Raw genomic sequence first — 27,482 nt, 5'->3', positions numbered from 1 at the left:
TCAGTGGTGCAAGAGTGCTATACTGGCTCACTGATGTTTCTGATACATCTTTGTTAATGGAGTAATTGCTTCAGATGAAAGATACAAACTTCAAATGTTAGCTTTTTTCAAAGGGAAAAAACAGACTGGTAAGTTCTACCAGTTAAAAATACTCTATCCCATTCCCTTTCAGGGATGACAACATTTTAGAAACTGATTGTCTGTTTTAATATGAATCCTTCTTGATTAGCAAGTTGTGAAAAAATGTTGTTAGATAAGTCTGTTGCTTATAAACATTATGCCTTTAAAAACTCAGGAAGAGGCAGGCACAGTTGATCCTTGCTATCAATCAATACCACCAGCTTAGGGGAAGTAAAATTCTCCTATGATCTCTTCATTTGATAGCTACCACCAGAATCTTATTTTCTGACTATTTTCCATTAAATGCTTCATTATTTCTTGAGAAAAAAACTCAAGAGTTTTCCAAGGAGAAGTAAATGCTACATGTACTATATGAAAAAGTGACGGGCTCAAGATGAGAAGGGGAAACTTGTCCTGGATTCTGGCCTCCAAGTCCAGTGTGATCTATTTTTCACAGTGACCAGTGGGGAGGCACAGTGCCAGGGACAGGTAGATGGGGACAGCTGTCACCCATCATATAAGCACCATAGAGCACAGTTGGCTAGATTTCTTTCAGACAGTGTCCATCTGAAGGAAATCAAATTTCTGCTACATTGACTTTTCTATCTTTGAACCCTCAGCCTTCTCCTCTCAGAGGCAGAGCATGAGTGGGTCCCACCCTGAAATTATGAAGAGCCAGGAAATCTAAGTGCTCCTCCAATGTACTTCTCCCTTTACTCACTTATCCTAACATGCTAAATTCAGAGTTCGATTTTAAGATTATCTAAAGGACAAGCCATTGGTTCCTAACTGAACTGGCAGATCCATTTAAGTTCTGCCATCAGATCACAAAATAATGGGCTAAAACTGTGAACACAGATCATAGCAGACGAAAAGTTAATGGAATGAGACCGAATACATTTCTTTCGCCTGTAGTTTGAGAATATTTTTCTTTTGTTGAGGGTAGGGGAAAGGGACATGGTGGTGAAACTTAGTCAGACTTAGCTTTGTTTAGCTGTTTCAGAAAGGGTTTTCTAGACGTTTAAGAGGAATCAGCAAGCCAACCCAGTAAGGCAGAAGAACTTGACTGAACTTCACAGTTCTGCTAGCGAATTTGTTTCATTTCTTGCTTAAAATAAAGGACAAGTTCATATATTTCTTTTACCATTACTTCCTCATCCTCTTCCTCCACTCTACTCTCAAAAATCTTAAAATCCAGTGCCGTATGATTGCATAAAGTTCAACAAAGTTTCACAGTATTCCACAATGTTCTTCAGTACGAAAACCTTAAGGAGTTAGCTATTCTTCCTGGATGCATACAAGTCCCAAAGGCTATTATTGCCTCTTTACTCCACCCAATAACAGGAAGCTTTCCGTGAATTTTCTAAGGCATAGAAGGCATTCTCTCTAACTGACATTGCAGCATTTACACGCTAAGCAAACAGCCAGGCCTTTATGCTACTTTAATGAAATGTCATAGCCTGATGCTAAATAGGTCATCTGCACTAACCAACCTTTTCCTTGACCTCCACTTTTTCTTCTCACACATATCACCTATTTGAAGTTCAAATTAACAATTATTTGTAGGCAATATATGAATGAACATTTCTACGGTGTCAAGAATTCCCTCATAAGAGAGAGGGCTATATTTGAACTTGCTCTCAAACACAAATTTCTCTCATGAATTAGAAGTCACATTGTAGCTAGTTAATTTGAACAGTGATTCTTACTTTTTAAGGGTAATGGAACAATTCTCCCCTGCCTAGTACCAAGTGTGAGGCTGAATGGGCAGGTAAGGGGCTCAGGAGATTTAAACTATGGTGGTCATTAAAATATCTTTACTACCTGGAATGGGAAGAATGGAAGATATAGAACCTCATTTGGGAATTACTGAGCTAGGTCTTTGACATCCTGGAACAAAGATGCTAAAATGACTCATTTCACATTTCATATAAACTTCAGAAGTATTTAGGCTGTAGTTAGTGCATTTCATTCACAAAGAAACAATCAAGGAAAAGTGAAAGTCACTTCACACTGGAATCTCACTTAGAAGACAGGCTAAGACACAAATAATCAAATGTATCTTGGTCACCTCAGGCAAGATCCTTTTCTTCTCCATTAACTTTAACACTACTACCTGTTTATTTTACAAATGGAAATCACTCCAGGAGGGTTGGGCTTTTAAGAATTTCAGGTACTCTATTTCATCTAGCAGAGCTGAGAAACTGCTACTTATATCACATATATACAAAGCAGAGGATTCTAGAGATGGGACTTTGAAAATTAAGTTTTGCTTACTTACACATACTTTGTATTTGGTATATAGAGAAAACTGGGTGGATGGCAGTATCTACCTCCAGAATTATTCTGAGGATAGATGATTCACTTTACCACCCAAGTCTTAGCCTATTAAAAACTTTAAATTCAGAGCCAGTGCCTGTGATACCAATAAAGATGTCTTATACCAAAAAGAGAACCAAGACCACTAAGGATTACCTAGGTGGTGATTCTCAACCTTGGCTGCACATTAGAATCATCTGGGCAACTTTTAAAGCCCAGGTTGCATAGTAGACCAATTAAATCCTAAAGTCTGGAGGTGGGCCCCAGGCATCAGTACTTTTTAAAGTACCCCAGATGATTTTAATGTGCAGCTAGGATGATAACCATTGACCTAGGTCAACTGGTTCTGAAACAGAAAAAATGAAGACAAGTGCTTATCTAAGTCAGAGGGAAGGTGAGACTCCATGGCTTCCTTCTAGACTAGAGGATTTAACATGTCCCCATGAAATTACCTAGACATTTCTCACTTTTTTGTTAGTATTGTTTTTAAATAAATCACTTTGGCTGTAATAGGCAGCGACAACAACAACAGTAAATTAATGACTTAAGTAAGACTGCACCTTAAGTATGTGTTACAACAATAAAGCATCTGGCAGCAGACCTAGGACAAGACAATGTCTCTGAGCACAAACAAAACAAGCCAGAGGAAGAATTTTTCTAAGCAGGAGTTAATTCCTGAGCGTAGGATAATAGCATGGCTTATAGGCTGAGAACTATTCTACAGTTCGAAAAAAATATAGTTGTGATAAATAGACTCATATGGTTTTACCACTCATCTCCCTATAGGATTCATACTGTATTTGGGCAGAAGTTACTATATAAGTTGTCCTATGAGTAATGCTTGTCTCAGTTTTTGGAATTTCACATTCTCAGTACTGTCATTCCCCCTACCCTAAGTCACCAGGAAGAAAATTACTACTTATCAGCTAGTACTTAAGACATAGGCACCAACCTCTAAAAATCTGAAAATGAATCATTCTCTCATTTTCACTCCTAACCAGAGAATTCTTGTTGAGACATTACAACTAGCCAGAGCATTAGAATGAAAAGCATTCCAGGATAACTGTTAAAGGGCCAACAGTCCTTCCTCAGCTGTACAAATGTTCAAATAAGTAACCCAACTTGGCTCAGTGTACTTACTAGTGCCCTAAATGGAAAATCAGTTGAATGCTATGGCAACTGGATTTAAAGACTAGGTGTCCTGCATAGTGGCATTTTACTACTGAAACAGAATCTTCTGATACTCACAACATTCAATAGAGGCCATCCTGACTATCACAACAGTACTGACATTAAAAACAAGAATTTCTCTCTGTGGAGTGATCAAAAGCAAAACAGGTCATCTGAAAATCCATACCTTACATACCTGCATGTAAGATATGGGCAGAAGGCTCACTATCAGGAAAATACGGTTAATATCCCAGTTTCCCCCAAAATGGACCGTAAATGACAACTGAAAATAAAAATTGGGGGTTCAAAACAAGTTTTTTCACATTTAAAAGGAGTGGGTTGTTGTTGTGTGCTGCTGAGTTGATTCCTACATAAAGGAGTTAGGTACATCATTAAAAACAAACAAAGATTCCACCTCCACTGATTACTCTTGCCAAATAGAAGCCAATGGATAAAAGCACTAAACCCAAGGGTTCTGACACTGGTTTGGACAACAAAACCAAACATTAACATCAGAGCATAACAAAGAGAATTTCAGGTATCTCAGGACTCTCTATCTTGGGTCTAGTTTCCCTTTACTTGGTACAGAAAGCTATATTCTTTCTTCAGTCAAGTGCTCGGAGGTAGAGGAGCTGAAGTGAGTGTAGAAGAAAATGGGGAGGACAGTGACTGAGGCATCTAGCCTCCCACCCAAGGGGCTACAGGACAATCTTGGAATATGCTCGGTCTTTAGTGGGAGGTAGAATATTCTGCACTGACTTCATCAAACATCTTTTTCTCACATATACACATAAGCTCACACATAGCTGGCAACTCATAGCAATACTGCAATGCACAGCAATAGCACACCTATCCCCACAGCTACTTTCAACATAAATTTTATATTATTCCCCAGCCCAGGTAGATGCAAGCCAGAAGTATTATTTTGAGGTCCCTCCCTTTTGCCAGGTTTTTAAACACCCATTTCACTTTAACACCTAAATCTTTTGTCTCTAAAGAACAGCTGCACTAAGTGGGTGCATTGTTACAACATCTTTATAAATAGAAAGTGCACAGAAATAATTCTTTTAGCCAAAATACAAAGCAACAAAAAGCTCATAGTTTACTATGCCAAGAATTTGATTTTCAGAACCAATGATACACCTAACAAAATGCTTCTGTGCTACCAAGGTCACAGTGGATGAGTAAATACATTTATAAACATAAATTTATGAAAAAAAGATATTAAGAAAATAGTCAAACTTCCCACAAAAGTTATCTGCAAGAACTATCTTTACCATACCACTCTGTTCAATACACATCCATATATAATTATTTATATTAGTGTTATTTTTATTGGGCTAGTTTCAAAAAAACCCAAAAGGCTCATTCTTTAAAAATTCAAGTTACTGATTTAAAATTATTTTTAAAAATATCAGAAATACCATACAAATTCTAAATATGTTTGCTATCTGACTGATAGCCATTCTAGAGGTGGATTTCAGTCACACTCTTAGTGATCCTGTTTTAGTATCTTGGCTTATAGAGGACACATATTTTAAGCTTTGTTCCCTATCTTGTAATTTTGTTTTTCAGCGGTACTTAAAGAGCCACTACAGTTAGGATTCTATTACTCTAATGGAAACTCAGTAGATCAATTTAAAATATGTCATAAACATCTACATTAAGATGTGGCTGAAAGCAGAAATCTAAACCTCACTCAAGGCATTGTGATTAGCTTGAAACGGTTTAGACTTGTGATGCTGAAAAGAAAGAATGTTTTGTCAATTTACAACGTTCCCTTTTTTCTAAACTTGTTCTCTTTTGTAATTCAAGACCTTAAAACTAATTTTTGTATAACCAACAGATGATTTCAAATGTAAAATTCACAAAGGAGTTACAGGAGAGACCAAAGAGCTATATATAATACAAAATAAGAGACATCTCCATAGATTATTGTAATAACATTTCTCATTGCCAGGGAATATATTTTCAAAGGCTTTCTCTGTCCACAAAGGGCAGACTTTGAGGTAAGTAGATCACATGAGAGTGGATATGCAGATAAATGAGAAAATTTTAAGGCATATTTTTATTAATTAAAATTTGTCCCAATCTTTATATGAAAAATCTAATTAATCTTTATGCCTAAATACCTCAAACACCTCATCCATCCCTGGTTATCCAACTACAGCAGCCAATGTAGTCTTTTTCCCTTCATTATAGCATTTTGCAGAACAACCCTAACTTAAGTCTTTGGCCCTGTGTGCCCTTTTTATATTCAGTATTTACAACTCCTAAGGCCTGACCCCACAGGGTCACTATGAGTCGGAATTGACTTGATGGCAACGAGTTTGGTTTTTTTGGTTAAGCCTGACCCAAGAACAGAGATCTTTTTACTAGATGATTATTGGGGATGACCAGCAAGACTCTCTCATGGCTAATTCTCCAAGAATTCACTGCATATGGAATGGATAAACCCAAAGCTTTCTTGAATATGCTTAGCCTTTAGTGGGAGGTAGAATATATTGATTCTACCAAATATATTGATTTGGGGATGACCATTTGTAGAGTAAGGAGACCTGGTGGCACAGTGTTTAAAGCACTCAACTGCTAACCAAAAGGTTGGCAGTTCAAACTCATCAGCCACTTCCCAGGAGAAAGATGTAGCAGTCTGCTTCTGTAAAGATTTACAGCCTTGGGAAGCCTATGGGGCAGTTCTACTCTGCCCTATAGGGTTGCTATGAGTCAGAATCGACTTGACGGCAGTGGGTATTTGTAGAGTAGAATTTCATTTTCTGCCCCTATTTCTTCTCAAGGCAGTCTAATTATTACAAGTCATCAGGAATTAAATAAGGCAAATCTGACAAATCTAACCAAAAATCATAAAACCTCAATGATCTGTTGTTTTAGATGAAAGAGGCTGGTAGCATATGCTAATTTTTAAAGATTAACATCATATAAAATTGGGGAATGGATTTTCCCATAGGAAATAAGAGTGGGATGAACCGATTCATCTTTTAGCTCAGAACTGTGCTGGAGGATGTACAGTGGCAGTAGAGACTGGACTAAATTAAACAGGTAAAACTTTCAATCATTTCAAGAATATGATCCATTTTAGCCACACAGTCGAAACTCCTGTTCCAAGAGATTTAGTAGCCAAACAAATTTTTCATACCACACGAGTTTTCACCTATTTGTAAACTTAAAATACAGCTAATGTCTCTCAGGTTCTCTAACAGCAAGCTCTTTGTTCCCTCTGGAATATTTCTGGCTCAGCATGTACAGTTACTGTGGCTTCACAGAAAAGATAGGCAAATGTTCACAATGTAGAACACAGTGCATAAAAAAAAAAAAAAAAAAAATTTGCTGTAAGATAAATGAAACTGGGGAAGTAGCTAATGAAATCTGTCCCAGGATATTTGTCTCATTCTCTTTCTAGCTCCTTTACTGACCCATAATATATATACTAACATATACAATAATATCTATAATAAATGGTTTCTATGGCACAAACATCTGATCTAAATGAAGAACACAGAAGAGTCAAGATAAAACAAATCAGAAGATCTCTGTAACAGATTAAAGATAGCCACAAACTCTTGACACTCCTCCCATCAAATGGTAGGGTCTTTCCTTTCCCCTTGAATCTGGGCTGACCAGAGACTGCTTTGACAATAATGTATGGTGGTGACTCTATGACAGTTCTGGGCCTGGCCTTTAAGAGGACTAACATCTTCTGCCTTAGCCTCTTGGAGCCCAGAGCTGCTATGTAAGAAGTCCAACTACCCTGATGAAAAGACTCCATGGAGGGGGAGAGGAGCCCAGCCTTCTACCTCTCCCCGTCAAGGTTCAGATACACGAGTGAGATCGTCTTTCACCATCAAGACCAGTGCAACTACCAGCTGAATACTACCAAGTGATCTGAGTCGTCACCACAAGAATCAAAAGAATTGCCCAGACAAGCCCTTCCTGAAATGGATTCACAAAATCTTGAGATATAATAAAATGGTTGTTGTTTTAAGTTACTATGGTTTGGTGTAATTTGAAGTATGGCAACACAAAAATGGAACACTGTCTTTCAATTTTTGCCTTGGTAGTAACTCACTCACTCACAATTAGACCTACCAAATCAATCAGTGGCACTATTCCCAGAAAATATTCCCCATTCAACTTCTGCTTAGAGATCAACTGCATCATCTTTTGAAGTCTTCCCATCACTTAAAGTTTTCCAAAAGCAGTACTGTTTACTAGCTATTGTATATTCCAGTTCACCACAATTCTCTATGATAGAGTAAATGGGATGTGGTGAGGATAGTCTAGGCTTTAGAATCAGATCAGTAAATACTGGCTTGGCATTTTATTTTTTTGTATAACCTTGGGCTCATCAGTTTCCTGATCTATAAAATGTGGTATAGTTACACCTACCAGAGGCAACACAGTCTATTAAGAGTGTCCACTCTAGTATTAAGACTGCCCAGGGCAACCTCCCCTCTAAAATGAGGATAATGACAGCATCTGCCTCATAGAGTTGTCATAACAATTAGGTGAGTTAATCAATGTAAAGCACATAAAACTGTGCCTGGCACATAGTAAGTATTAAAAAAAAAAAAGTCAGCTATTTTTAGTTCTACTGTTATTACCTCTTAGGATTATTTTGAGGGTTAAATGTGAGGAAGCTAGTAAAGCACTTAGTACAGTTAATTATGTCCCCCTTTTTGATCTCTTATCTTTGTAGAGAAAAGTGCAGGCTTTTTGAAAGCATACAACTCAGACTCTAACCAAGTGGGTTTAGGACTCTCAAGTACAGGAAGCCACATCTAAAGTATGTCTAAAGCCACTTTTGTTATACAAAATCCAAGCACACTATCTTGTACCAAAAAGCATTTAATATTTACTTAATGGAACAAATTACTTATCACTTAAGATAAGTAATTTCACAGAATCTGCAACATTTTTCCATGAGATACTTTGACTTCTGGAACTATGGATCGAGATTCCAAGATTCACAGTATATTAAATCGTGTTGTTGGACATATGAAATGCTGCATATATACCCTTCTTAACTAGATGGTGAATTCTGGCCTCCACAACCAGACTAAGTAGACATGAAAGGAGCAAGAATTAGAAAAGTTTTTTCCATTAACTGCTCTGTCTTTATAACTTAGCTTTGTTTAAAGCTTCCAGCATTTTAGCTAGTGGGCCTCTCCTAACTGTGCTTAGATGGGAGTTACTTCTGTTATATAGATAATGGGAAAGATAAGAGATAAGAAATGTATTTATACATGTGCCCTCTAAAGATAACGTGGATTTCAAGTAATATTTGCCTTCCCGAGTCTTTGCTGTGTGTCACAGTTAAGAGAAATGATAGTCTGTCTCTCCAATAGTCTGGATAATTGTAGACACCTTCCAGGTTCTGGTGTCACTGTCCCTATCAATAATTACCTCCTTTGGGATATAACTTATTCAGATGTTTCAACATACTCATGAAATCTAACTCAGGCTTACTCTGAGCAAGAAAACCTACTCACTGCAAAGTAAAAAGACTAGCTTTGGAAAAGCACCATTTAAGAATAAGAAGGAAAAAATAAAACTGAAAATTATCAAAGAAATCATGCTTGGCAATACCTTGCTTTCAATGTATTCACGTTTAAATGACATCCACTACCAAGACGTCAAATAGAGCTGGATGCAGATGATTCACTGGGCTATCTAAATTCAATTTCTTTCATAAGTCTTATATCCCAGATTAATCAGAACCCCAGGTTCATCAGAAAAAACACTAAAATCTCAAGAACCCACTATTACTATGGGTGTAAGTGCTCTAACGTAAGGGAGATCTAACCTGGGCAAATATTCTGGAACTTTAGAGATGAAAATCACTGGCCACTCAGAGGGTATATCATCTAAAGCTTACTGATATCCAACCCAGAAGAAGGCATCTTTAAGAATAAAATGCCTAGTGAAGATGCTAGGTCACTCACCCACACTTTAAGTTGACAGAGCTCACATAAAGTAAGAATCAAATTCACTGCATTGTATCAGTACGGACAAGAAAGCTTTAACTCAGATGTCCATGTATTATTTCCAAATGGCGAGTAATTATATTCTCCTCTTGCAAGGATTTCTGTTTATAACCACCTTCAACATTTTCCATATTTTCCACATTCTGATATAAATAAGAATGAACATTCACAAATATATGATGGCCCAATCTATATTTAGAAGAATTACAGACAGTAACAGAAATTGGAATGTAGGTCCAAGAAGAATTTGAAATCCTCTGATGTTTCAATATAATGTTCTAAAACATGAAAACATCCAGAAATAAAAAAGGTGAGAGGTTTATGGAAAAAGATTTGGTGTTTTACTACCCCACATGGAACACAGAGAGTTTACTTGAGGAAAGTAAACTGAAGATTTATACTCCAGGGAAAGGGTAGAGGTTTCTAATCTAGAAAAACAGTACTCTGTTTAATCTTAGTGGGATTAAATTCATTATGTAAACCAGTTCAATTTAACTCAAAGGAATGGCAAAACTTATTTATCAAAACATTATTTTTTTAATGGTACTTTATGTAAACATAGTACTCATTTAATCATACATTATTATGCACGAAAATTATTTTTAAGAATTATCTTGTCGTGTTTATAACTACCCTCCTACATAAGTCCTATTGTAAATGCTTTTAAAGCAATAGGAATTGTGAAAAGGGAGCATGAGCAGGATTATGAGAAAAGGATGTAGAAAGAGACAGCAAACTCTTTCAACAAACTGATGCATACATGGCAGTATGAATTAAAATCTTCAACCAAAATATTTTAAAGGCAAAATGGCATGAGCAACACATGGTGGGGGGAGGTGGTGGTGGTGCGGGAGGTGGTGGTGGTGGTGGTGGTGGTAAATCATTCAAATCTAAGTTGGAAAACTTTTTCTGTAAAGTGCCAGGCAGCAAATATTTAGGCTTTGCAGGCTATGTGATCTCTGTCACAAGTACTCGAACTCTGATGTTATAGGGGAAAAGTAACCAGAAACAACACCTAAATGGATGGGCGTGGTCCTGTTCATGTATAATTTTATTTACACAAACAGGTGGCTTCAGGATTTGGCCTACGGGCTGAAGTTTGCCAAACCCTGACCTAATTTATAAGTCCTAGGGATATATTTTGCTGAAGGGCATCTTCCCAGGTGAAGGGCTTTAGCTCACTTGGTTACTTGTCCCTTTTCTAAATCTCAGCAGCCAGAATACTTCAATATTTTGCACTTTCTCCCACATGTCTTAAGAGCTCCATTTTCAAAGAGTGAGTTTAGTAAAGACTCATCTACTATTTCTTCAACACATAAGTACCCAGTAAAGGGAAAGGCATTTGAGGACAAGGAAAAAAAAAATCACGTCTGTTGTGTCTGAAAAAAGAAAAACTTTCAGGACTCCAACTCCTTCTTCCTGATTAAAAGCTTTTTCACTGTGATTAAGACTACTTTTGTCACTGTTCAATTTAATTTCCTTTCCATTATCCATTGCTTACATTTCCTTAAATTAGATTTTCTAGTCAAACAAAATGTAGCTATCACCCGTTAAAAGAAACACAATTAGTGTCAAGTAACAGCTAAAACTTTTAAAAAGTTATTTCCTGACCAAAGATTACTCAGCTATTAAGCATGAAGTTCACTATTTCACTCTTACACCCGTCCACTTCCAACAAAGGTCATTATGTTTCATTATAATGTTTTAAAACAGTGTATTTCTATTGTCATACCATCTTTGGAAAACCCTGTTTCATTGATGTAGAGGGAACTGGAAATATCAAAAAATACAAAAAAAACAGTAACAAGAAAACTTTCCTTAACTGGTATCTTCTTTCTTTTCCAACTCTATCCTTTACTAACTACTTTGTTTTTACATATTCAAGATTAGATTTAGCACTCTGGTATAATAAAATGGCTTGGGGTAGTTTACAATTTACACAAAATAAAACTCACCTAAGTTCAGAGGTAAATATGGTTCTGAGTAAAGCAAGAACAAGTCATTAGAAAGAGCCTTTCTGCCTAAGTACAGTGTTACCGTTCACGCCAATGCTGTATTTTATACTGGTAATAAGATCAGCATTCAGAGAGAATAAAAGATGCACCTCGGAATGAAAATAGATTAACATACTGTCATCTCTCTTCTTTTGCTGAGAATACTGGGTAGCTTTTTTTGCTATTAAGTGTCACTCAATGAATGAGAACAGTCCCAGTGCTTGCAATTTCACGGCATTAAAGTATTTAATGATAATTAAGCTCTCATTGCTAATGTAGTCCCCTTCACAAGGTGACACGTGCAAGTTAAGATTTGGTAATCAGTTTTCAGCATCTGCTTAAGTTCATCCTTAAGAGAGGTATCCGCCATGCACACACCAATATAGCTATTCATTGATGCAGCTAAAATACTACTAACTCCTATGATACTACAGTGATGTTAGCTAAGAACTAGGGCAATGTCACAGTGAACCTGCATAAAAATCTTGGATAGTTATTTAGAACTAACAGTATCTAACTAAAACAGGGAAATTACTTTCTGAAACTTTAATTTGTTTAAAAGCTAGCCTGGCTTGAATTTTCATGAACTTCATGGCTCTGGCTAGGCCAACTAAGAGAGAACCAGCAAACACGACTATGTCGACGTGGCCCTAGATGACTGGGAAGCACTCTATTCACAGTATCAATACAGTAAAAACCTATTAGAAGTGAAGAAAAGGGAGGAGGAACCCACCAAACACTCAGAGCATTTGCACATGAATTACACAGTCCCTACTGCATTTAAGACGTTTGTTGCTAAACCTGGATGGAGTATTGACAAATGCTGCAAAGTTTCTCTTTACAGAAATTACTGCACTCCACTTTTACAATTTGTTAATAGTTTAAAAACCTCTATTTTCTCACATATAATCTTCTAAGAAACTAACAAAGCAAATAAAGAACTTTTCAGCATACTATTTCTCAAAAGTAGGATGGACTTAAATATTTTTGGTACGCTTAAAAGCTCCATCCAAGCAGCAGTTTATACTTCTCACCTCCCTGCCTTTTCAGTAATGGCAAAACCTGACCATTGAGAGACTCGAGTACCAGCTGAAATGCTTCCCTAAGGATCTGAGTCTAATTTAAATTCAATCTTTTTTATGCCACAGAGCACAGCTGGTCCCTAACATAGCCCCTGAAGACATTTTTAATCTATCACGCTGTTGCCCATCGAAAGAGAATGCCCCAGTCTTTGTCTCTTAAAGACAAAATGTAGCCCCAGCACTACCTTTAAAGGTAGGCTCTTAGCTACTCTTTGCATTTTAACTTATCATCAAAGGAACACCACTCTTTTCCACCTCTCCACATACCACAAAGCATTCTCAGAAGAGTGCCTACAACTAGCATTCTCACAAATGGCTCACGCTGCAGGCACGACTAGCCCCTCTCTCAAGACTCTTTTAAATCATCTGTGCCTCTGCACCAAAACAATTTCTTAACTACATATTTAAATACTCTTTAAAAGAATCAACAATTAATCAAGAGAAGCTAGAGATTTTTTTTCTTTTCTATTTGCACTGTAACTTGTAAGCATTGACTTGCCTGCATCCCTTAATATTCCTCCTTCTCCCTCTGTATGCAAGACAGGACATCCGAAGCTCTACTTGTTTGGTTCTTCCTGACTCTCAGTGCTGGAGTAAGAATCTTAGAAGTACCTAGAATTACCAAAAAGGTCCCTTGAAGTTTAAAAAATCTTAGGAATGAGTAAGTAACCAAACCAGATCAAAACTGATCCCTTGGTCATTTATTGCAACATGATTGTGCATGATGTTTTCTGGTAAATGCCCTGTAGCGTATTATTAAAAAGCAAAGCTCCTGGAGTCATCAGCAACTTGCTGATGGTTGGCTTATGAATCACAAGATTTGCAGACCCGAGACACAGATTTAGCGAGGTTCTTCTATTGGACTGAAAATATAAATTATAACGTATGTAGAAAGAAATGGAATTGTGGTTGCAATAAGAACCATAGTGCTGAATTTCTTCAACCACAATACTGCAGAAAAAATGTGTTTAAAACTTCATATAAAAGTTATCAAATGTAGAGACCTGTGGATTTAAAAATACAATCCAGGCTCACTGCACTGGAAATGACATTTTGATGTACCATATTGCTGTTATGTGAAACTAGGAGCCGAAGAGACGGGATGAAACTTTGGTAGTCAGCCTAACACATTACTTCATCTGGACTAGAGCCATTTCCTAACATTTGAAGACGTCTGAGCACTATGGTTTACAAATACCAGTCAGGAAGTTGCAGTATGGCTCTGTACTGTTCAACATTTGCAAAACATAAGAACATTTCCTTCCCTGCTTCCCTCTTCCTCAACACAACACTCAAGCCCCCAAATGTAGCAATGCCCAGTGCATATTCTGCTGCTCATTTACTTCCAGTTGCTTAAAGCTCTTCAGGTGATGCTGCCCACTAGAATACTGCTCCAAGATGGCTGCTTACATGAAACAATCAGACAAAATATTAGCTCCCTAGCCAGGGCAAAGATAAAGTCTAACATTTCAAAGCAATAAGGACCACCAGGATCAATTTCTTTCTTGAAATAGTAAATTGCACTTTTTGACAGGGAAGGAAGAAGAGAAATTCCTCCTCATTATCACCATCAGGACTACCTCCTCCTCTCCTATGGCTGGCTGGTTCAGATGACCAAGGCTCCTGCTGCATTTTTTAAATCTGGGCAATTACAGCCATCAAGATGATATGGACCAAAGTCCAGTGTTCAAACATGACCGGTAGATAAATGAGCATTTACCACTGTTTTGCTAAAAAAACTTTTTTTCTTATAAAGTTAACAAACCAAGGCTGTTGATCCCTGAATTAGAAAGTCGACTTCCTTGATTATTTTCCAAAGTGTGAGGTTGGGAAGGAGGAAGGGAAGAACCTTTAGTGCTTTTGTGTATGTTGCTGATCCTCTAGTTTGGCAACATCTTGGAAGCTTCTTCCAGTCTGGTGATGTGGCATTTTGTGAATCTAAGTACCAGCCCGTGGCCCTAATACTGGCTGCTTATGGCCCAGAGGGGAAGAGGGTCTGCCCCCTCCCCCTCGATGCTTCAATCTGGCCCAGTGGTGGACACAGAGCCCTGGGCTATTTCTCCAGGGGCAACTGTCTCTTCCTGTGAAGGTGATTCTTCCTCAGCTTGTCCTCGAGATGTGACAGTTGTTTCAGGAGAGATACTGTGAGGCCCCTCCAGGGGTACACAGCCAGGGTGGTTTTTGCGAAAGTGCTGATTCAAGATGGCCTGGAAGGGGAAACTTTTGCCACAAACATGACAATGAAAGGGCTTGTTGCCTGTGTGCTTGCGGATGTGATACTCCAGCTGATCTTTCCGGGTATACTTCTTGCCACACATGCGGCAGACAAATGGTGTGATCCCCATGTGCAGGCGCATGTGGCGGTCCAGGCTCCCCTTCTGATTGAAAGATTTGGCGCAGTAGATACAGGTAAGACGGGGGTTGTAGCGGAACCACCGCTCAGATACTTCCTGCTCTCGGAGGTATTCCACATAGCCACTTACTCCCATCATTGCTGACTCTTCCACCTGTGCCAGGGGAGGAACATAAGCAAGAAAGAACATATACTATTAAGCATACAGGTTAAAGGAAATCTTATATATATTTTTACTTCTGTTAATAAGCTATATGCTTATTTTTAGTGAAGAATCAAACAGTAAATTTATCACCAAGAAGTAAAGCTGTTAAGAGTATATTAAAAACAAAAACAAAACAACTAAGGACACTATATTCAATTGCCATAAACAAGCAAGACAATGAAGTTACTTTCTAGATTATTACTGAAGTTTTGCTGAATGTGCTATTTTATAGAGGTAGGAGAATCAGAGCCCACTTATATCATCTCCTTGGACCCTAATTTTTCAATTATGTTCTAGACAAGTGATGATTTGCTGTGATGTAATGTTCTATAATCTGTGCCATCCAATACGGTAGCCACTAGCCACATGTGGCTAGGGAGCACTTGTAATATGGCTAGTGTGACTGAGGAATTAAACTTTTAATAATTACTTCTTATTAAAAATTAAACAGCCACCTGTGGCTAATGGCTATTATATTGGGGAGTGCAGACTTACTACATAATGGCAAGCACCTTATAAATTATATTTACAACATTATCATGAATACGAATTTTAATCCAGGAGTAACTAGCTTTATAAAAATTTATTCAATTTGTGCACAACGGCATTCCTTTTTATCAAAAAATATTTTAGTACCATACTAATACATTATCTTCATTTTATAGACTACTCAAAGTTTAACTGACTTTAGAGTAAATTGATAGAAGAGCTAGGAAAGGAAACTAGACTGAGAGATGAATTTACTAACTTGGTTATCCTTCCTATGATCTTTCATAACTCAATAATCAGTAAGTATTAACTAATGACCATTATCCACCAAATACAACGATAGGCACCACAGAGAAAGTTGGTTGTTTCTGATCTTGCCCTCTGTGATCTTGCAGACATATTATTGTCTTGTTCTATATACATATTATATGTAGTGGTTTTCAACTGATTTAAACCGCTTATTAAAAGTAAATAATATAATCTGTGGTTTATATATTTCTTCAATCTCCCTTAGTTTACAAACTATGTCCCTTCCCCCCTCCCCCAAGTTAAATTTCTTATGTTGTGATAATAAGTTTATTTAAAACATTAAAAAAAGCAAGTATTATAAAAGCAGCACTGAACTCTACTTTTAATTAGGTAATGAACACCTCAAGTTATTGCAAAATAACGTGCTTTGTCTCTGTTACATGAGTAATTAACAGTAAAAACAAATATTTAAAACACAAAATTTATTTTAATTTCTTTATGTCAAATAATATATTTTTTAAACTTTTTATTATTGAAAATTTTAGACAGAATAGTACATTATCATCTACCAATTACCAACCTAAAGACAATTGTTTCTTCTTTACCCACACCTATTTCTTTCCTTTTGTAAATTATATTCAAGCAAATCCCAGACATATCATTTCATCCATAACACTTCAGTTATCTATAGAAGATGAAGACTCTTTTATCTTAATATAATCAAAATACTACTAACCACACTTAAAAAATAGTAATTTCTTAATATGAATCAAGTAAGATCTCAGTCTTGTTTAATCCAATCTGAACATTAACAATCTAAATGGTCAATGTATTTAATATATGAAATAAATACTGGTTCCTCCTATGTGAAAGCTGAGAGGGAATAGAAACAACACATTCCTTTGAATGAATAATTTAAAAATCTTGGATTATAAATGCTTTTCTGGCAAAATTCTATAATAATTACCATTTAAAAATTATTTACTGATGTTTTTCAGCCTATGGATTTCTGAACTCACTATATAAGAAAAAACAGTAATCAAAAATCTTTTTTAAATATGTAGGGGGGAATTATATACATTTTAACCGAGGCTAGAGGAATCCTGGTGGTGCAAATTGCTAAGTGTTCAGCTGCTAACCAAAAGGTTGGTGGTTCAAACCCACCCAGTGGCACTGTGGGAGAAAGACCTGGCAATCGGCTTCCATAAAGATTACAGCCAAGAAAACTGTATGGGGCAGTTCTTCTCCATCACATGTGGTCACTAGGAGTGGAAAATGACTCGACGGAACCTAACAACAACAACAACAGAGGCTAAAGTATCAATGCAAAAAGGAGAAAATATCAAATGTTGACTCTGAATTAACTAGAGAAAGAGTCATATAGTTTGCAATTATTCTTGGGCCCTTTTCTTTGAGTTCTAAAAATGTGCTTTGTCTCCTTTTACATGTGTCAGCTGATGATGCTCTTCAGCATTCCAACAGAGGCAGTTACTAGTAGTTTGGGAAGCAGTTATGTGAAGTTGAGAGTTGAACGGTAAGACTGAGATTTTAGATTATATCTGATTTGTTTTATATAACATTTTTTTCTGCTCCACTTCCCTGGATAATCAAAACTGAAATGACAAAGGAATCCCACTAAAACTTCTTGGATGACCATGGACAAAGCAAAGAATAACTTCTCTGAAGCTCAGTTTTTCCCATTCATAAAATGGAAAGGTAATCATATGCTTTGCTGACTTTATGGGAGTCTCATGAGAATCAAATATAATAATAGTAAACTGAAATATTTTAAATGAATAGTATAGTATAGCAATTAAGGTGCTGCAAGCTGAGTTCAACTGCATTCTACTTATTGTTTAAGCCTGAACAAATTACTTAACTACCCTACTCCTCAGTTCCTCATCTGTAAAACATATACAATAACAACATCTCTCTCATAGTTTGCTATGAGCACTGAAGGAGTTAATACACTAAAGTGCTTAATGTATCATCTGTTAACCCACTGCTGTCAAGTCGATTCTGGCTCATAGTGACCCTACAGGACAGAGGAGAACTGCCCCATAGAGTTTCCAAGGAGCAGCTGGTGGATCTGAACTGCTGACCTTTTGGTTAAGCAGCCAAACACTTAACCACTGCACCACCAGGGGCCCAGTACCTGTTAGGTACTCATTAAATACAAGCTAGTATTGAACATTAGAAACTCAAGATATTATTTATAATCTTGAAGGTAGCTAAACTAAGAAAAAAACCAAACCCACTGCCATGGAGTCGATTCTGACTCATAGCAACCCCATAGGGTTTCCAAGGCTGTAAATCTCTATAGAAGCAGACTGCCACATCTTTCTTCTGTGAGCCACTGGTGGTTTCGAACCAATGACCCTTCAGTTAGCAGTCAATCGCTTTAACCACTGCACCATCAGGGCGACTTCAGAAGGTACCAATTCCCTTAAAAAAAAAAAACTCTCCAACATTAAAGAAAGTAATGTCATACCAGTATTGTTCACAAGCAGAACACAAATGTATTCTAATGATCAGTAATGAACTATAATTACAAAAATCACACCTTATGATTGGTCTCACCTAAGATACTACTATAATAAAGCTGTAATAAAAGAAAAAATAAATGAGCATAAAATGTAGATTAAGCCCCTGTCAAAAACAGCAATACATCTTTGGAAGTTCTATTCCTTTGAACTCTGAAATGAAGCAAGGGCAAAAATAGCCACCTCCTGGTTCTATGCTAAGAGGTGGATAATTTCAGTTCTCCCACTTGGCAATTCCCTACTAGATTGTAAACTCTGTAAATACAGGGACATTCCATACTCCCGAATATTTAGGATCTTGATCAGTGTCTGGTATGTAGTAGGTATTCAATAACTATTTCTTAATAAATTATTGCATAAATGAATAATTCCTATATTTTCTAAAACAGATACCAGTCTAGATTCTTGACATGGACTTCAAAGCCTCCCATCAACCCAATCAATTATTAGAGACTCAAAGAATTGAAGAGACTTTAAAAAAAAAACATCTGATTTGGTGTGTTAATTTTATTTATAGATCTTCAAAATTTGGGATTTCACAAACAACTATTTCATAGGTGCCTATTTATTGGGTACCTACTAAATAATCCTAGTCACCCAGAGCTACTTAGAGGTAAAACAATCCCTATTTATTGGGCACCTGATAAGACAATTTCAAAGACACAAAGATTAAAAAATGTGGTTTCTACTCTCAAGGAGATTTCAATCTAGAAGGGGACACAAAAATTATATGGCACTATCTGTAAATGCTACATTGGTTTAAGAAGAAAAGATCAAAGAAAAGTGGGCTAATCAGAGCAGATGGAAATGGGAGCTGGGCCTTGGGGAGAACCCAGACACCTGGGAAGAACGGGCCAGCTCAAAATCGAGGTGCAAAGACAGGAATAAGTTTGATGTGGTTCTGACACACACAGAAAGTTGGCCTGTTTAGGACAGATGGTGAATGCTGGTGAGTGGTGGGAAGAGCTGGGTTAGAAAGATTATAAATTACTTGGAAAATCAAGCTAACAATTTTAACTTTCATGTAGTAGAAAAAGAAAAAACCACAGAATGTTTTTGAATAAAGGAGTGACTTTACTAGTCTGTTCCAGTTTAAGCACCTTTAAAATTAAGAGACTTCTTTAAGTCTATCAAAATTCTTTCTTACTGTAATGTAAGTCCACGTCCTGTTTTAGTTCTCTGTGGCAGGGAAAGGTAACCAGTGAACAGACTCACTATAACAAACTTTCACACATCTTAAGGAACATATTAACTCATTCCTTAATATCATCTCTGTTGTGTGCCATCCAGTCAATTCAGACTCAGACATCCTATAGAACAGAATAGAACTGCCCCATAGGGTTTCCTAGGCTGTAATCTTTATGGGAGCAGACTGCCACATCTTTCTCCCATGGAACGGCTGGTGTGTTCAAACCGCTGACCTTTCAGTTAGCTGCTGAGTGCTTTAATCACTGCGCCACCAGGGCTCCAATACCATTTCTAGGCAATATTATCTCTTATTTCTTTACAGCCTGTACCTTCTGAGTCAGCCAGGTAAACACCCTTGCAGAATTCCAATTTTTATCATTTGTCTTAAGGCAGGCTGAGCTGCTAATCAAAAGGTTGGCTGTTCAAACCCACCAGCCTCACCACGGGAAAAAAGACCTGGAGATATGACCCTGTAAAGATTACAGCCTAGGAAACCCTATGGGGCAGTTCTACTCTGTCATATAAGGTCACTCTGAGTCAGAATTGACTCAATGGCACACAAAAACAACAACGTTCTCCCAACGGAGTCTCTGGGTGGTGCAAATGGTTAAGTGCTGGACTGCTGTCATGGATTGAATTTATCCCCCCAAAAATGTGTTTATCAATTTGGCTATGCCATGATTCCCAGTGGTGTGTGGTTGTCCTCGATGTTGTGATTGTAATTTTACATTAAAAACGATTAGGGTGGGACTGTAACACGACCCTAACCCAGGTCACATCCCTGATCCAATGTAAAGGGAGTTTCCCTGGGGTGTGGACTGCACCACCTTTTATCTCTTGTAAGAGATAAAAGGAAAGGGAAGCAAGTAGAGAGCTGGGGACCTCATACCACCAAGAAAGAAGCACCAGGAGAAGAGCGCATCCTTTGGACATGAGGTTCCTGCACAGAGAAGCTCCTAGCCTGGGGGTAGACTGATGATGAGGACCTTTCTCCAGAGCCGACAGAAAGAGAAAGCCTTCCTCTGGAGCTGACACCCTGAATTTGGACTCCTAGCCTACTAGACTGTGAGAAAATAAATTTCTCTTTGTGAAAGCCATCCACTTGTGGTATTTGTTAGAGCAGCACTAGATGACTAAGACAACTACTAACTGAGAGGCTGGAGGTTTGAACCTACCCAGAGATGTCTCAGAAAGCCTTGCGATCTGCTTCTGAAAGGTCACAGCCTTGAAAATCCTATGGAGTGCAGTTCTACTCTGCTCATGGGGTTGTTAGGACTTGGAATCGAGTCAATGGCAACTGGTTTGTTTATTCCCCCAACACCGTTACTGAAGTTCACATAGCCTTATTTATATATTTTTTCTGTATTTTGTAGTCTATCTCATCACTCCATTAAGTTGTAAGGTCTGTCTCATTACTGTATTTGCACAGTGGACACCCTCACACAGTTATTATACCCTATTTGAGGGACAAGAGAGAAAAAGGGCCTTTATTATATGAGTAAACTTATTTTTCCTCCAGGCTCCTAATGTTTTCTCTAACCCCTAATTAAAAACAAAAAAACTCTTGTAATAGTCACAATTCCTTTTCTGATACCAAAAAAACCAGCATAATAATATGCAAGTAAATATAAACATTCTCTTGATGCTATTACAATATACATAACAAACATCCAATAGTTTAGAAAAAAATTGAACGAGATACTATTAGTATAATGCAGAAACTAAGAAAGTAAGCTATACAATTGTAATAATTTATAAAATATTCAAAACAAAAACCCACCAGTGTTTTCTTTTTAAAGGCAGAAGTTTTTATAACTTATTGTGCTCTACTTGGTGAGTTCACCATCTGTTTTTCAAACTAACCTTCAACGATACAGGAAACAAACAAAATCCAGCCAACCACTTACTCTAGGTGCTCAGGAGAGTAGCAAAGGAGATAGAAGACATCATTCCTATCCTTTCTAGAACATTTAGTTTAACAAAAGATTCAGGAAGAAAATAAATGAAAAGATACAAACTTACAAAATAGAAAACACACATAAAATTGCACAAGCAATTGTTCACGAATATACAGTAATATGTAAATTAGTAACTACATATATGCATATATAGTGTTACAGCCCCACACAGGTACAAAACCAGACTCTCCACCCCAGGTCCTAAATTACCTGCACGTAGTTTTCAGGGGTTATTTTGTATTACTCTCAGGACTACAGATTGTTTCCTACAATCAGGAAAGAGTTCCACAATCTTGTTATCTTTTTCTACTCCCCAAACTCTGCTGACACCAAAAGTGTATTTCCTGCATGCTCATAAGCAAGAATAAAGAAAAAAGTTATCAAATATAGTAGTCATTTAACAGGTCCACTGCTATCTCTCCTACAGCTTTTCTTTCTTATTCACTATATGCTGCTCATACACAGAATTCCTCCAACCACACCTTCTAAATCCACGACTACATACCTGGGAGCTGGGCTGCTTAGGCTCATCCATTCTCCCAGGAGACTCACTTCTGGCTCTGTGTCTCTCCACCAAGGGAACAATACTGCCGGAAGGGCTAAATCTGTCGGAAGAGGAGCATAAAGGGGACTAATGGAAAACTTATGCCAAAGAATTTCAAAATGGTCATGTCTTTCCCCCTTTATCGACTGGTTGAAGAATGGGGAACAAACTGAACAGCAGGCAAATCTCAGAAATACTTTCACAGAGTAAATACATGATTTGAAAGAAGGTGTCTATAAAAAGGGTTTGCCTAGTAATTTTAATAAAAAAACAACTTATCAGATAGACCATGTGAGCTGGTGAAGCTGAGGCTAAAATATAAGCTCTATTCTTACACAGGAGTCCCTGGGTGACGCAATCAGTTAAATGCTTGACTATTAGCTGAAAGGCTGGTGGTTTGACCCCACAGAGAGGTGCCTCAGAAAAAAGTCTTGGCAATCTGCTTCTGAAAGGGCAAGGCTTAAAAGCCGTAGGAGGAGTTCTACTCTGTACACATGGGGTCACCATGAGCTAGGATTGATTCAATGGCAACTAACAACAATCCTTACACAACCAGGAGGAAAACATAAAAGAAATCCAGGGAATGTAAATTAAAACTGGGTCTGTAATTTTATTTCCATGTAACTATTAGGTTTTTGGTTGTTCCCTCCCTTCCCTCCCATTATACACATTTCAGACTGCTAATATGGATCATGAAGATTAAAAATCTTTACATTTAAACTGGTATTACTTCTGATACTGTATCTAACAGAACATAACACCAAAAAAACCAAACCTGTTGCCATCAAGTTGATTCCGACTCATAGAGACCCTACGGGACAGAGCAGAACTGCTCCATAGGGTTTCCAAGGAGTGCCTGGTGGATTCAAACTGCCGACCTTTTGGTTAGCAGCTGAGCTCTTAATCACTACACACAAGTGTTTCAGGATATAGTATATACCACCTGAATTCCTGGGACGTGCACCTGTATTTTTACACCAATAATGTCCACCTTCTACCTTTATTTGCCAACCTTGCCCCTGCCACAGGTATTTTTGTAAGCACGTTACGCTATTTTCTTTTTTTTTTTACAGCAACATGTAACAGCAGCATAACTATGCTTATGAAAATACGTCGCAGGGGGAGGGCGCAGCTGGCAAACAAACGTAGAAGGTGCGTGTTATTTCCATAAAAATCTAGTATGTCTTTCAGAGGAGGTAAAAACCAAAGCAACAGCTTTAGCTTTTCATGCTCATGAAGTCAATTTTAACTTCTTTTTAAAAGGGGAAAAGAACAAATACTACCAACCAAATTGATAATTGTTTCTTTCAATTAAAACTGTGTTCAATCGACTTAGCTTAAAACTAGTGGTATCTCTACCAAAAAGAAATGTTCTAAAAACTGTAACATATGAGAAAGAGAAAAGTGAGGCGTAAGGGCATAGTAGCACTGGTGGAAAAAACAGGAGACTCAGGTCTGTGGTAGCAGCAGTCATAGATGAAAGAAAACAGGGAAGGTATCATCCAATGACAAGTGAAAACAGAACAAAAACATCGAAAAAGCTTTTCTTCAGAATGACTGTGTTTATACTAACTTAAAAAGAACAATCATTGCTAGTACCATATTTTTTCCAATTTGGTAGGCAGGGGTAAAGAAAAGTAAACACCGCTACAAAGGAAAGTGAAACTCCCGGAGACCACCTACCTGTGTGATAACATACTCAGGAAGGGCAATGCTGCTAGGTTCCCCTGATGATCAGCTCCCTGCCTGCAATTCCGAGGAAGCCCCTGGTAATTACTGATCCTAGGGTGGCTGCAGATGCTATTCTGATTCATGGAAGTGTCTAACTTTACCACAGTTCTCACAATAATGTGAATACTTCAGGACTAGGAGTGTCCTGCTTTAAAAAGTAAGAATGCAAGTCTTTCGGCACACCTCCAGTTTCCCCAACAGCAACTTACGTGGCTAAAAACATCAGGTAAAAAAAGATGCTCTGTCCTACACAGGGCCCACTTCAGTGATGTCTGCCTAACAGCCATTACGTGGACAAGAAAAAAAATCTTACCTGTCAATTTCACTGCTCGTTGCCACCTTGGCTCCGGAAAACCCTAAGGTGTAATTTTCCTGTCCTACAGAACCATGGCCTGTGGTGTCAATCACCATGGCTGTGACCTCCTCTGCACTACTTCCATCTTCTCCAGAAGGCTGATTCTCAGGCCCAAGCCACTCCTCCAGATTTTCAGTTTTGATATGTACTGCTCCAAGAACCCTAACTTCATCCTCACTCCGGATCCCCCGGTCTACTACTCCTGTCTCCACGTACCACTGTCCTGCTCGGTTGATCCGAAGAATGGGCTCCCGGCTCTCTACATCAGAACTCTGTTCAATTATCTGAGGACTGGTGGACTCCTCAGGGGGACTCAGCTCCCTGATATCCAGCACAGCACTAACCTGACCTCGCCAGTTTCCCTTTGGAGTATTATGTCGTGGGCTAAGGGAGCGGTTTAGATTCGGTGTAACCCTGTGAGACTCTGGAGGTCTCTCTTGATGCTTTGTCCGCGTTTGACTTAATTCAGCTTCAACCTCAGTCACGTTAATTTTGAAATGAATGCCCTCCAGGATCTGTGTACATTTGTCTATGATATGCTGCATCTGCAGAAAACTGGCAGCTGTCAGGTAGCTGATGATATCTGCCAGTTGCAGGCATATTCGCCCTGTATAACAGAAAGAAAGTAGCTGTTCAAAAACAGTAGGGTTCTTGATGACTGAAATGGAGACAGTACTCATCTCATTCAAGGACATGTGATCCCGGAAATAGGGGGAACTGGCAGCCAGTACCACTTTGTGAGCCTGAAAAGCTTGTCCTTGCACATTGACCACAATATCACAGAGACGGCCTTGCATGCGCAGCTGGTTTAGATGGCTCAGAACAGAATTGCTGAAGTCAGGGATCTCCAGTTGTATGTTCCCACCTTTCTCCATGGTCGTGCCTGAGGATACAGGCAGGCATTCAACCCTGCTGGAAGAAAAAACCATATTTTCATTAGTAATTATGTTTTTATTCCTCTAAAAACCAAACCAAACCCACTGTCATCGAGTCGATTCTGACTCACAGCAACACCATAGGGTTTTCCAAGGCTGTAAATCTCTGCTGAAGCAGACTGCCACATCTTTCTCCCACAGAGCTGCTGGTGGTTTCAAACCACCAACCTTTTGGTTAGTAGCTGATCGCTCTAACCACTGCGCAACCAGGGCTCCTTTCATTCCCCTGCTGCTTTCTAACTCCAACTTTGCAATATAAAAACACTATTTAGTAAAATTTCAAAATCTACAAGCATAGAGACATACCTTCCTTATGTTTCGATATGGAAACAGTGGTGCTAAAAACTTTTTTAGTTTAGGTGTTAATGTAAGAGAAGTTAACACAAAAAAAAACAATGTCAGACTCCTTAAAATTCAGGCTATGATCATATTTTCTTTATTAAGTCATGCAACATCAAAATGGATAGAAATTCAACAGAATAGAAGGAAAAAGCATTTAAGATTTTTTACTTAAGTGTTAATCATAACGTATTTGCAGACTAAACATAAATCCTCACAACTTTTCTTTGGAGGAAAAATAAACTTTTTGAATAAATGCAATTATAAACTGATGAGCTGATTAGACATACCTCTATTTTACTGCATGCTTTAAGTATAAAGTTACTAATACCGCATATGCATGTAAGCTAATATTTCTAAGCACGAGTCAGAGCCCCTACAAAAAGGGTGTAGGACTCTGAGGAAAATTCTAGGACAGGAAAAGTGCCACAGCTGTGTCAGGATTCAATAAAGGTGCAGAGAACTTGAAATTCACTTCTTTGAATTAGGAAAGACTAGGTAAATCCGCCTCTATCAGAATTCAAAGTTGGCAATTTCAAGGTGGCGCTGGTACTTTGATTCTGAAATTTAGAATCCAGATTAAAAAAAAGCGCATTTACCAAGTATCGCCAAAAGTTTTACGTTAAGACACTAAAAAAAAAAAAAAAAAAAAAAAAAGCTGAAAAAGTAATCCTGTGACTACCTCCAATAGTCTTCAATATCTGACAGTACAGTTTTTATCAATCTCGACTGGAAGACATTGACTTGAGAGCCACGCGCATCCATCTAACTATAAACTTACAACGCATTACATAGTCACCTAAGATCTGGAACTTCAGGAACTTATCCTAACAAGTATGGCCCTTATTTACAACACACTCATCAGTAAACAGGGAAGTGTAGTACACACTCTTTCAAGAACCAGTTTTAGCCAATCTGACCTTTTTCCAAAGCGTTTTTGTTTGTTTTGAAACTTTTAATCCAATAAGAGCCTCTGTCGATGCCATCATGAATTCAGATGTGTTTATTGTGGAGACTACACGAGCGCCTTTTTGGATTGCTCTTTCCGGCAACTCCCCAGTGAGGAGGAAGCCCCTCGAGTAGTCTTTCTCTACCGTCGGCACTGGAGGGGTGAGAGCTGTAAGAGGCAGAATCGGGAACGGCATGGGATCGGCCACTCCGTTACTTGAGTGGCTTTGGTCTGCGTTAGGAAGCGTGGGGAGAGGAGCGAAATGTCACCGAGGAACGAGGGAGGAAAGGGGAGTAAGGCGTCGGCCCAGGGAGCGAGCGCTCAGGTGAGGGTAAAGGACCGGGAAAGGGGCGGCACCCCGGGACCGGGTCCAGGCGGTAGGCGTAGGCGGGCGGGGAGCTGCCCGGAGGTGGGTGTGTGTATCTGGGTGTGTCCGGGCTGCGGTGGGGGAGGGGGCCGCCCATCCCGGGGTCCTGAGGGCGGGGCCCCGCGAGGGGGCGGGTCCGGCAGCTCGGCCCGGCCCGGGGCCAAGAGGGTGGAAGGTCGCCCAGTGCCTTGGGAGGGTGAAGGGAAGTGGCTGCTGCCCCAGGAGCAGGCTACGGCCCAAACGGCGTGAAGTGGTCCCGGTGCAAGGCAGCAGGACCGGGGTGGGGGGACCCGCGCACAGTCGAGGAGCAGCACCTACCTCCGGGGGTGGAAATGGGCCGGAATGGGCCGGAACACCGTCCCGGAAGTGAAACCCCCCACTCCCTCCCCCGGAGCGGGCGACGTGCCGGAAGGAAATCACTCACCCTTACACCGCCCCCCTTCCTCCTCCCCCAGCGCTTTCCGTCCCTCGCGCCCCCTCCCCTCTCTTCGCTTCCTCCCTAGTCGGGAGGAGGGCGGGAGTCCTGCGTCCCGCGGGCAATGGTGGTCCCCGCCCACAAAAGCGCGGCGGGGCGGGGCCAAGGGGGCGGG

General features: G+C 38.9%; 1 protein-coding gene across 4 annotated transcripts; it reads right to left on the bottom strand.

Moving 5' to 3' along the window:
• Positions 1-15: 15 nt before the first annotated feature.
• ZBTB37 (zinc finger and BTB domain containing 37) lies at positions 16-27,321 on the bottom strand. 4 transcript variants are annotated; one of them, XM_004372828.2, is made up of 5 exons: positions 27,211-27,321; positions 26,497-26,693; positions 24,261-25,211; positions 22,178-22,277; positions 16-15,194 (listed from the first exon to the last, which is right to left on the bottom strand). In XM_004372828.2, the coding sequence occupies exons 3-5, from the start codon at positions 25,175-25,177 to the stop codon at positions 14,706-14,708; spliced, it is 1,506 nt and encodes a 501-aa protein (XP_004372885.1). In that variant the 5' UTR covers positions 25,178-25,211; positions 26,497-26,693; positions 27,211-27,321; the 3' UTR covers positions 16-14,705. The 4 variants fall into 4 exon arrangements, 2 of the variants coding, with proteins under 2 accessions (XP_004372885.1, XP_023583810.1); XR_002823486.1 differs by lacking the exon at positions 27,211-27,321 and adding an exon at positions 21,883-22,023 and having other exon boundaries at positions 15,058-15,194; positions 26,497-26,928; XR_002823485.1 differs by lacking the exon at positions 27,211-27,321 and adding an exon at positions 21,883-22,016 and having other exon boundaries at positions 15,058-15,194; positions 26,497-26,928.
• Between the last annotated feature and the right edge of the window lie 161 nt (positions 27,322-27,482).

The sequence above is a fragment of the Trichechus manatus genome, unplaced genomic scaffold (assembly GCF_000243295.1).
Source record: "Trichechus manatus latirostris isolate Lorelei unplaced genomic scaffold, TriManLat1.0 scaffold00021, whole genome shotgun sequence".
Taxonomy (NCBI): Eukaryota; Metazoa; Chordata; class Mammalia; order Sirenia; family Trichechidae; genus Trichechus; species Trichechus manatus.
The sequence above is the reverse complement of the archived record's forward strand: the minus strand, read 5'-3'. Positions and strand labels throughout refer to the sequence as shown.

Excerpts from the sequence above, each read along its gene's own strand:
- ZBTB37 (XM_004372828.2), bottom strand. The coding sequence starts at position 25,177 with ATGGAGAAAGGTGGGAACATACAACTGGAGATCCCTGACTTCAGCAAT. Across the intron at positions 22,278-24,260 it reads ACGAGCAGTGAAATTGACAG|ATTTAGCCCTTCCGGCAGTA; the intron begins GTAAGATTTTTT and ends CTCTTCCGACAG. Across the intron at positions 15,195-22,177 it reads CTAAGCAGCCCAGCTCCCAG|GTGGAAGAGTCAGCAATGAT; the intron begins GTATGTAGTCGT and ends CCCCTGGCACAG.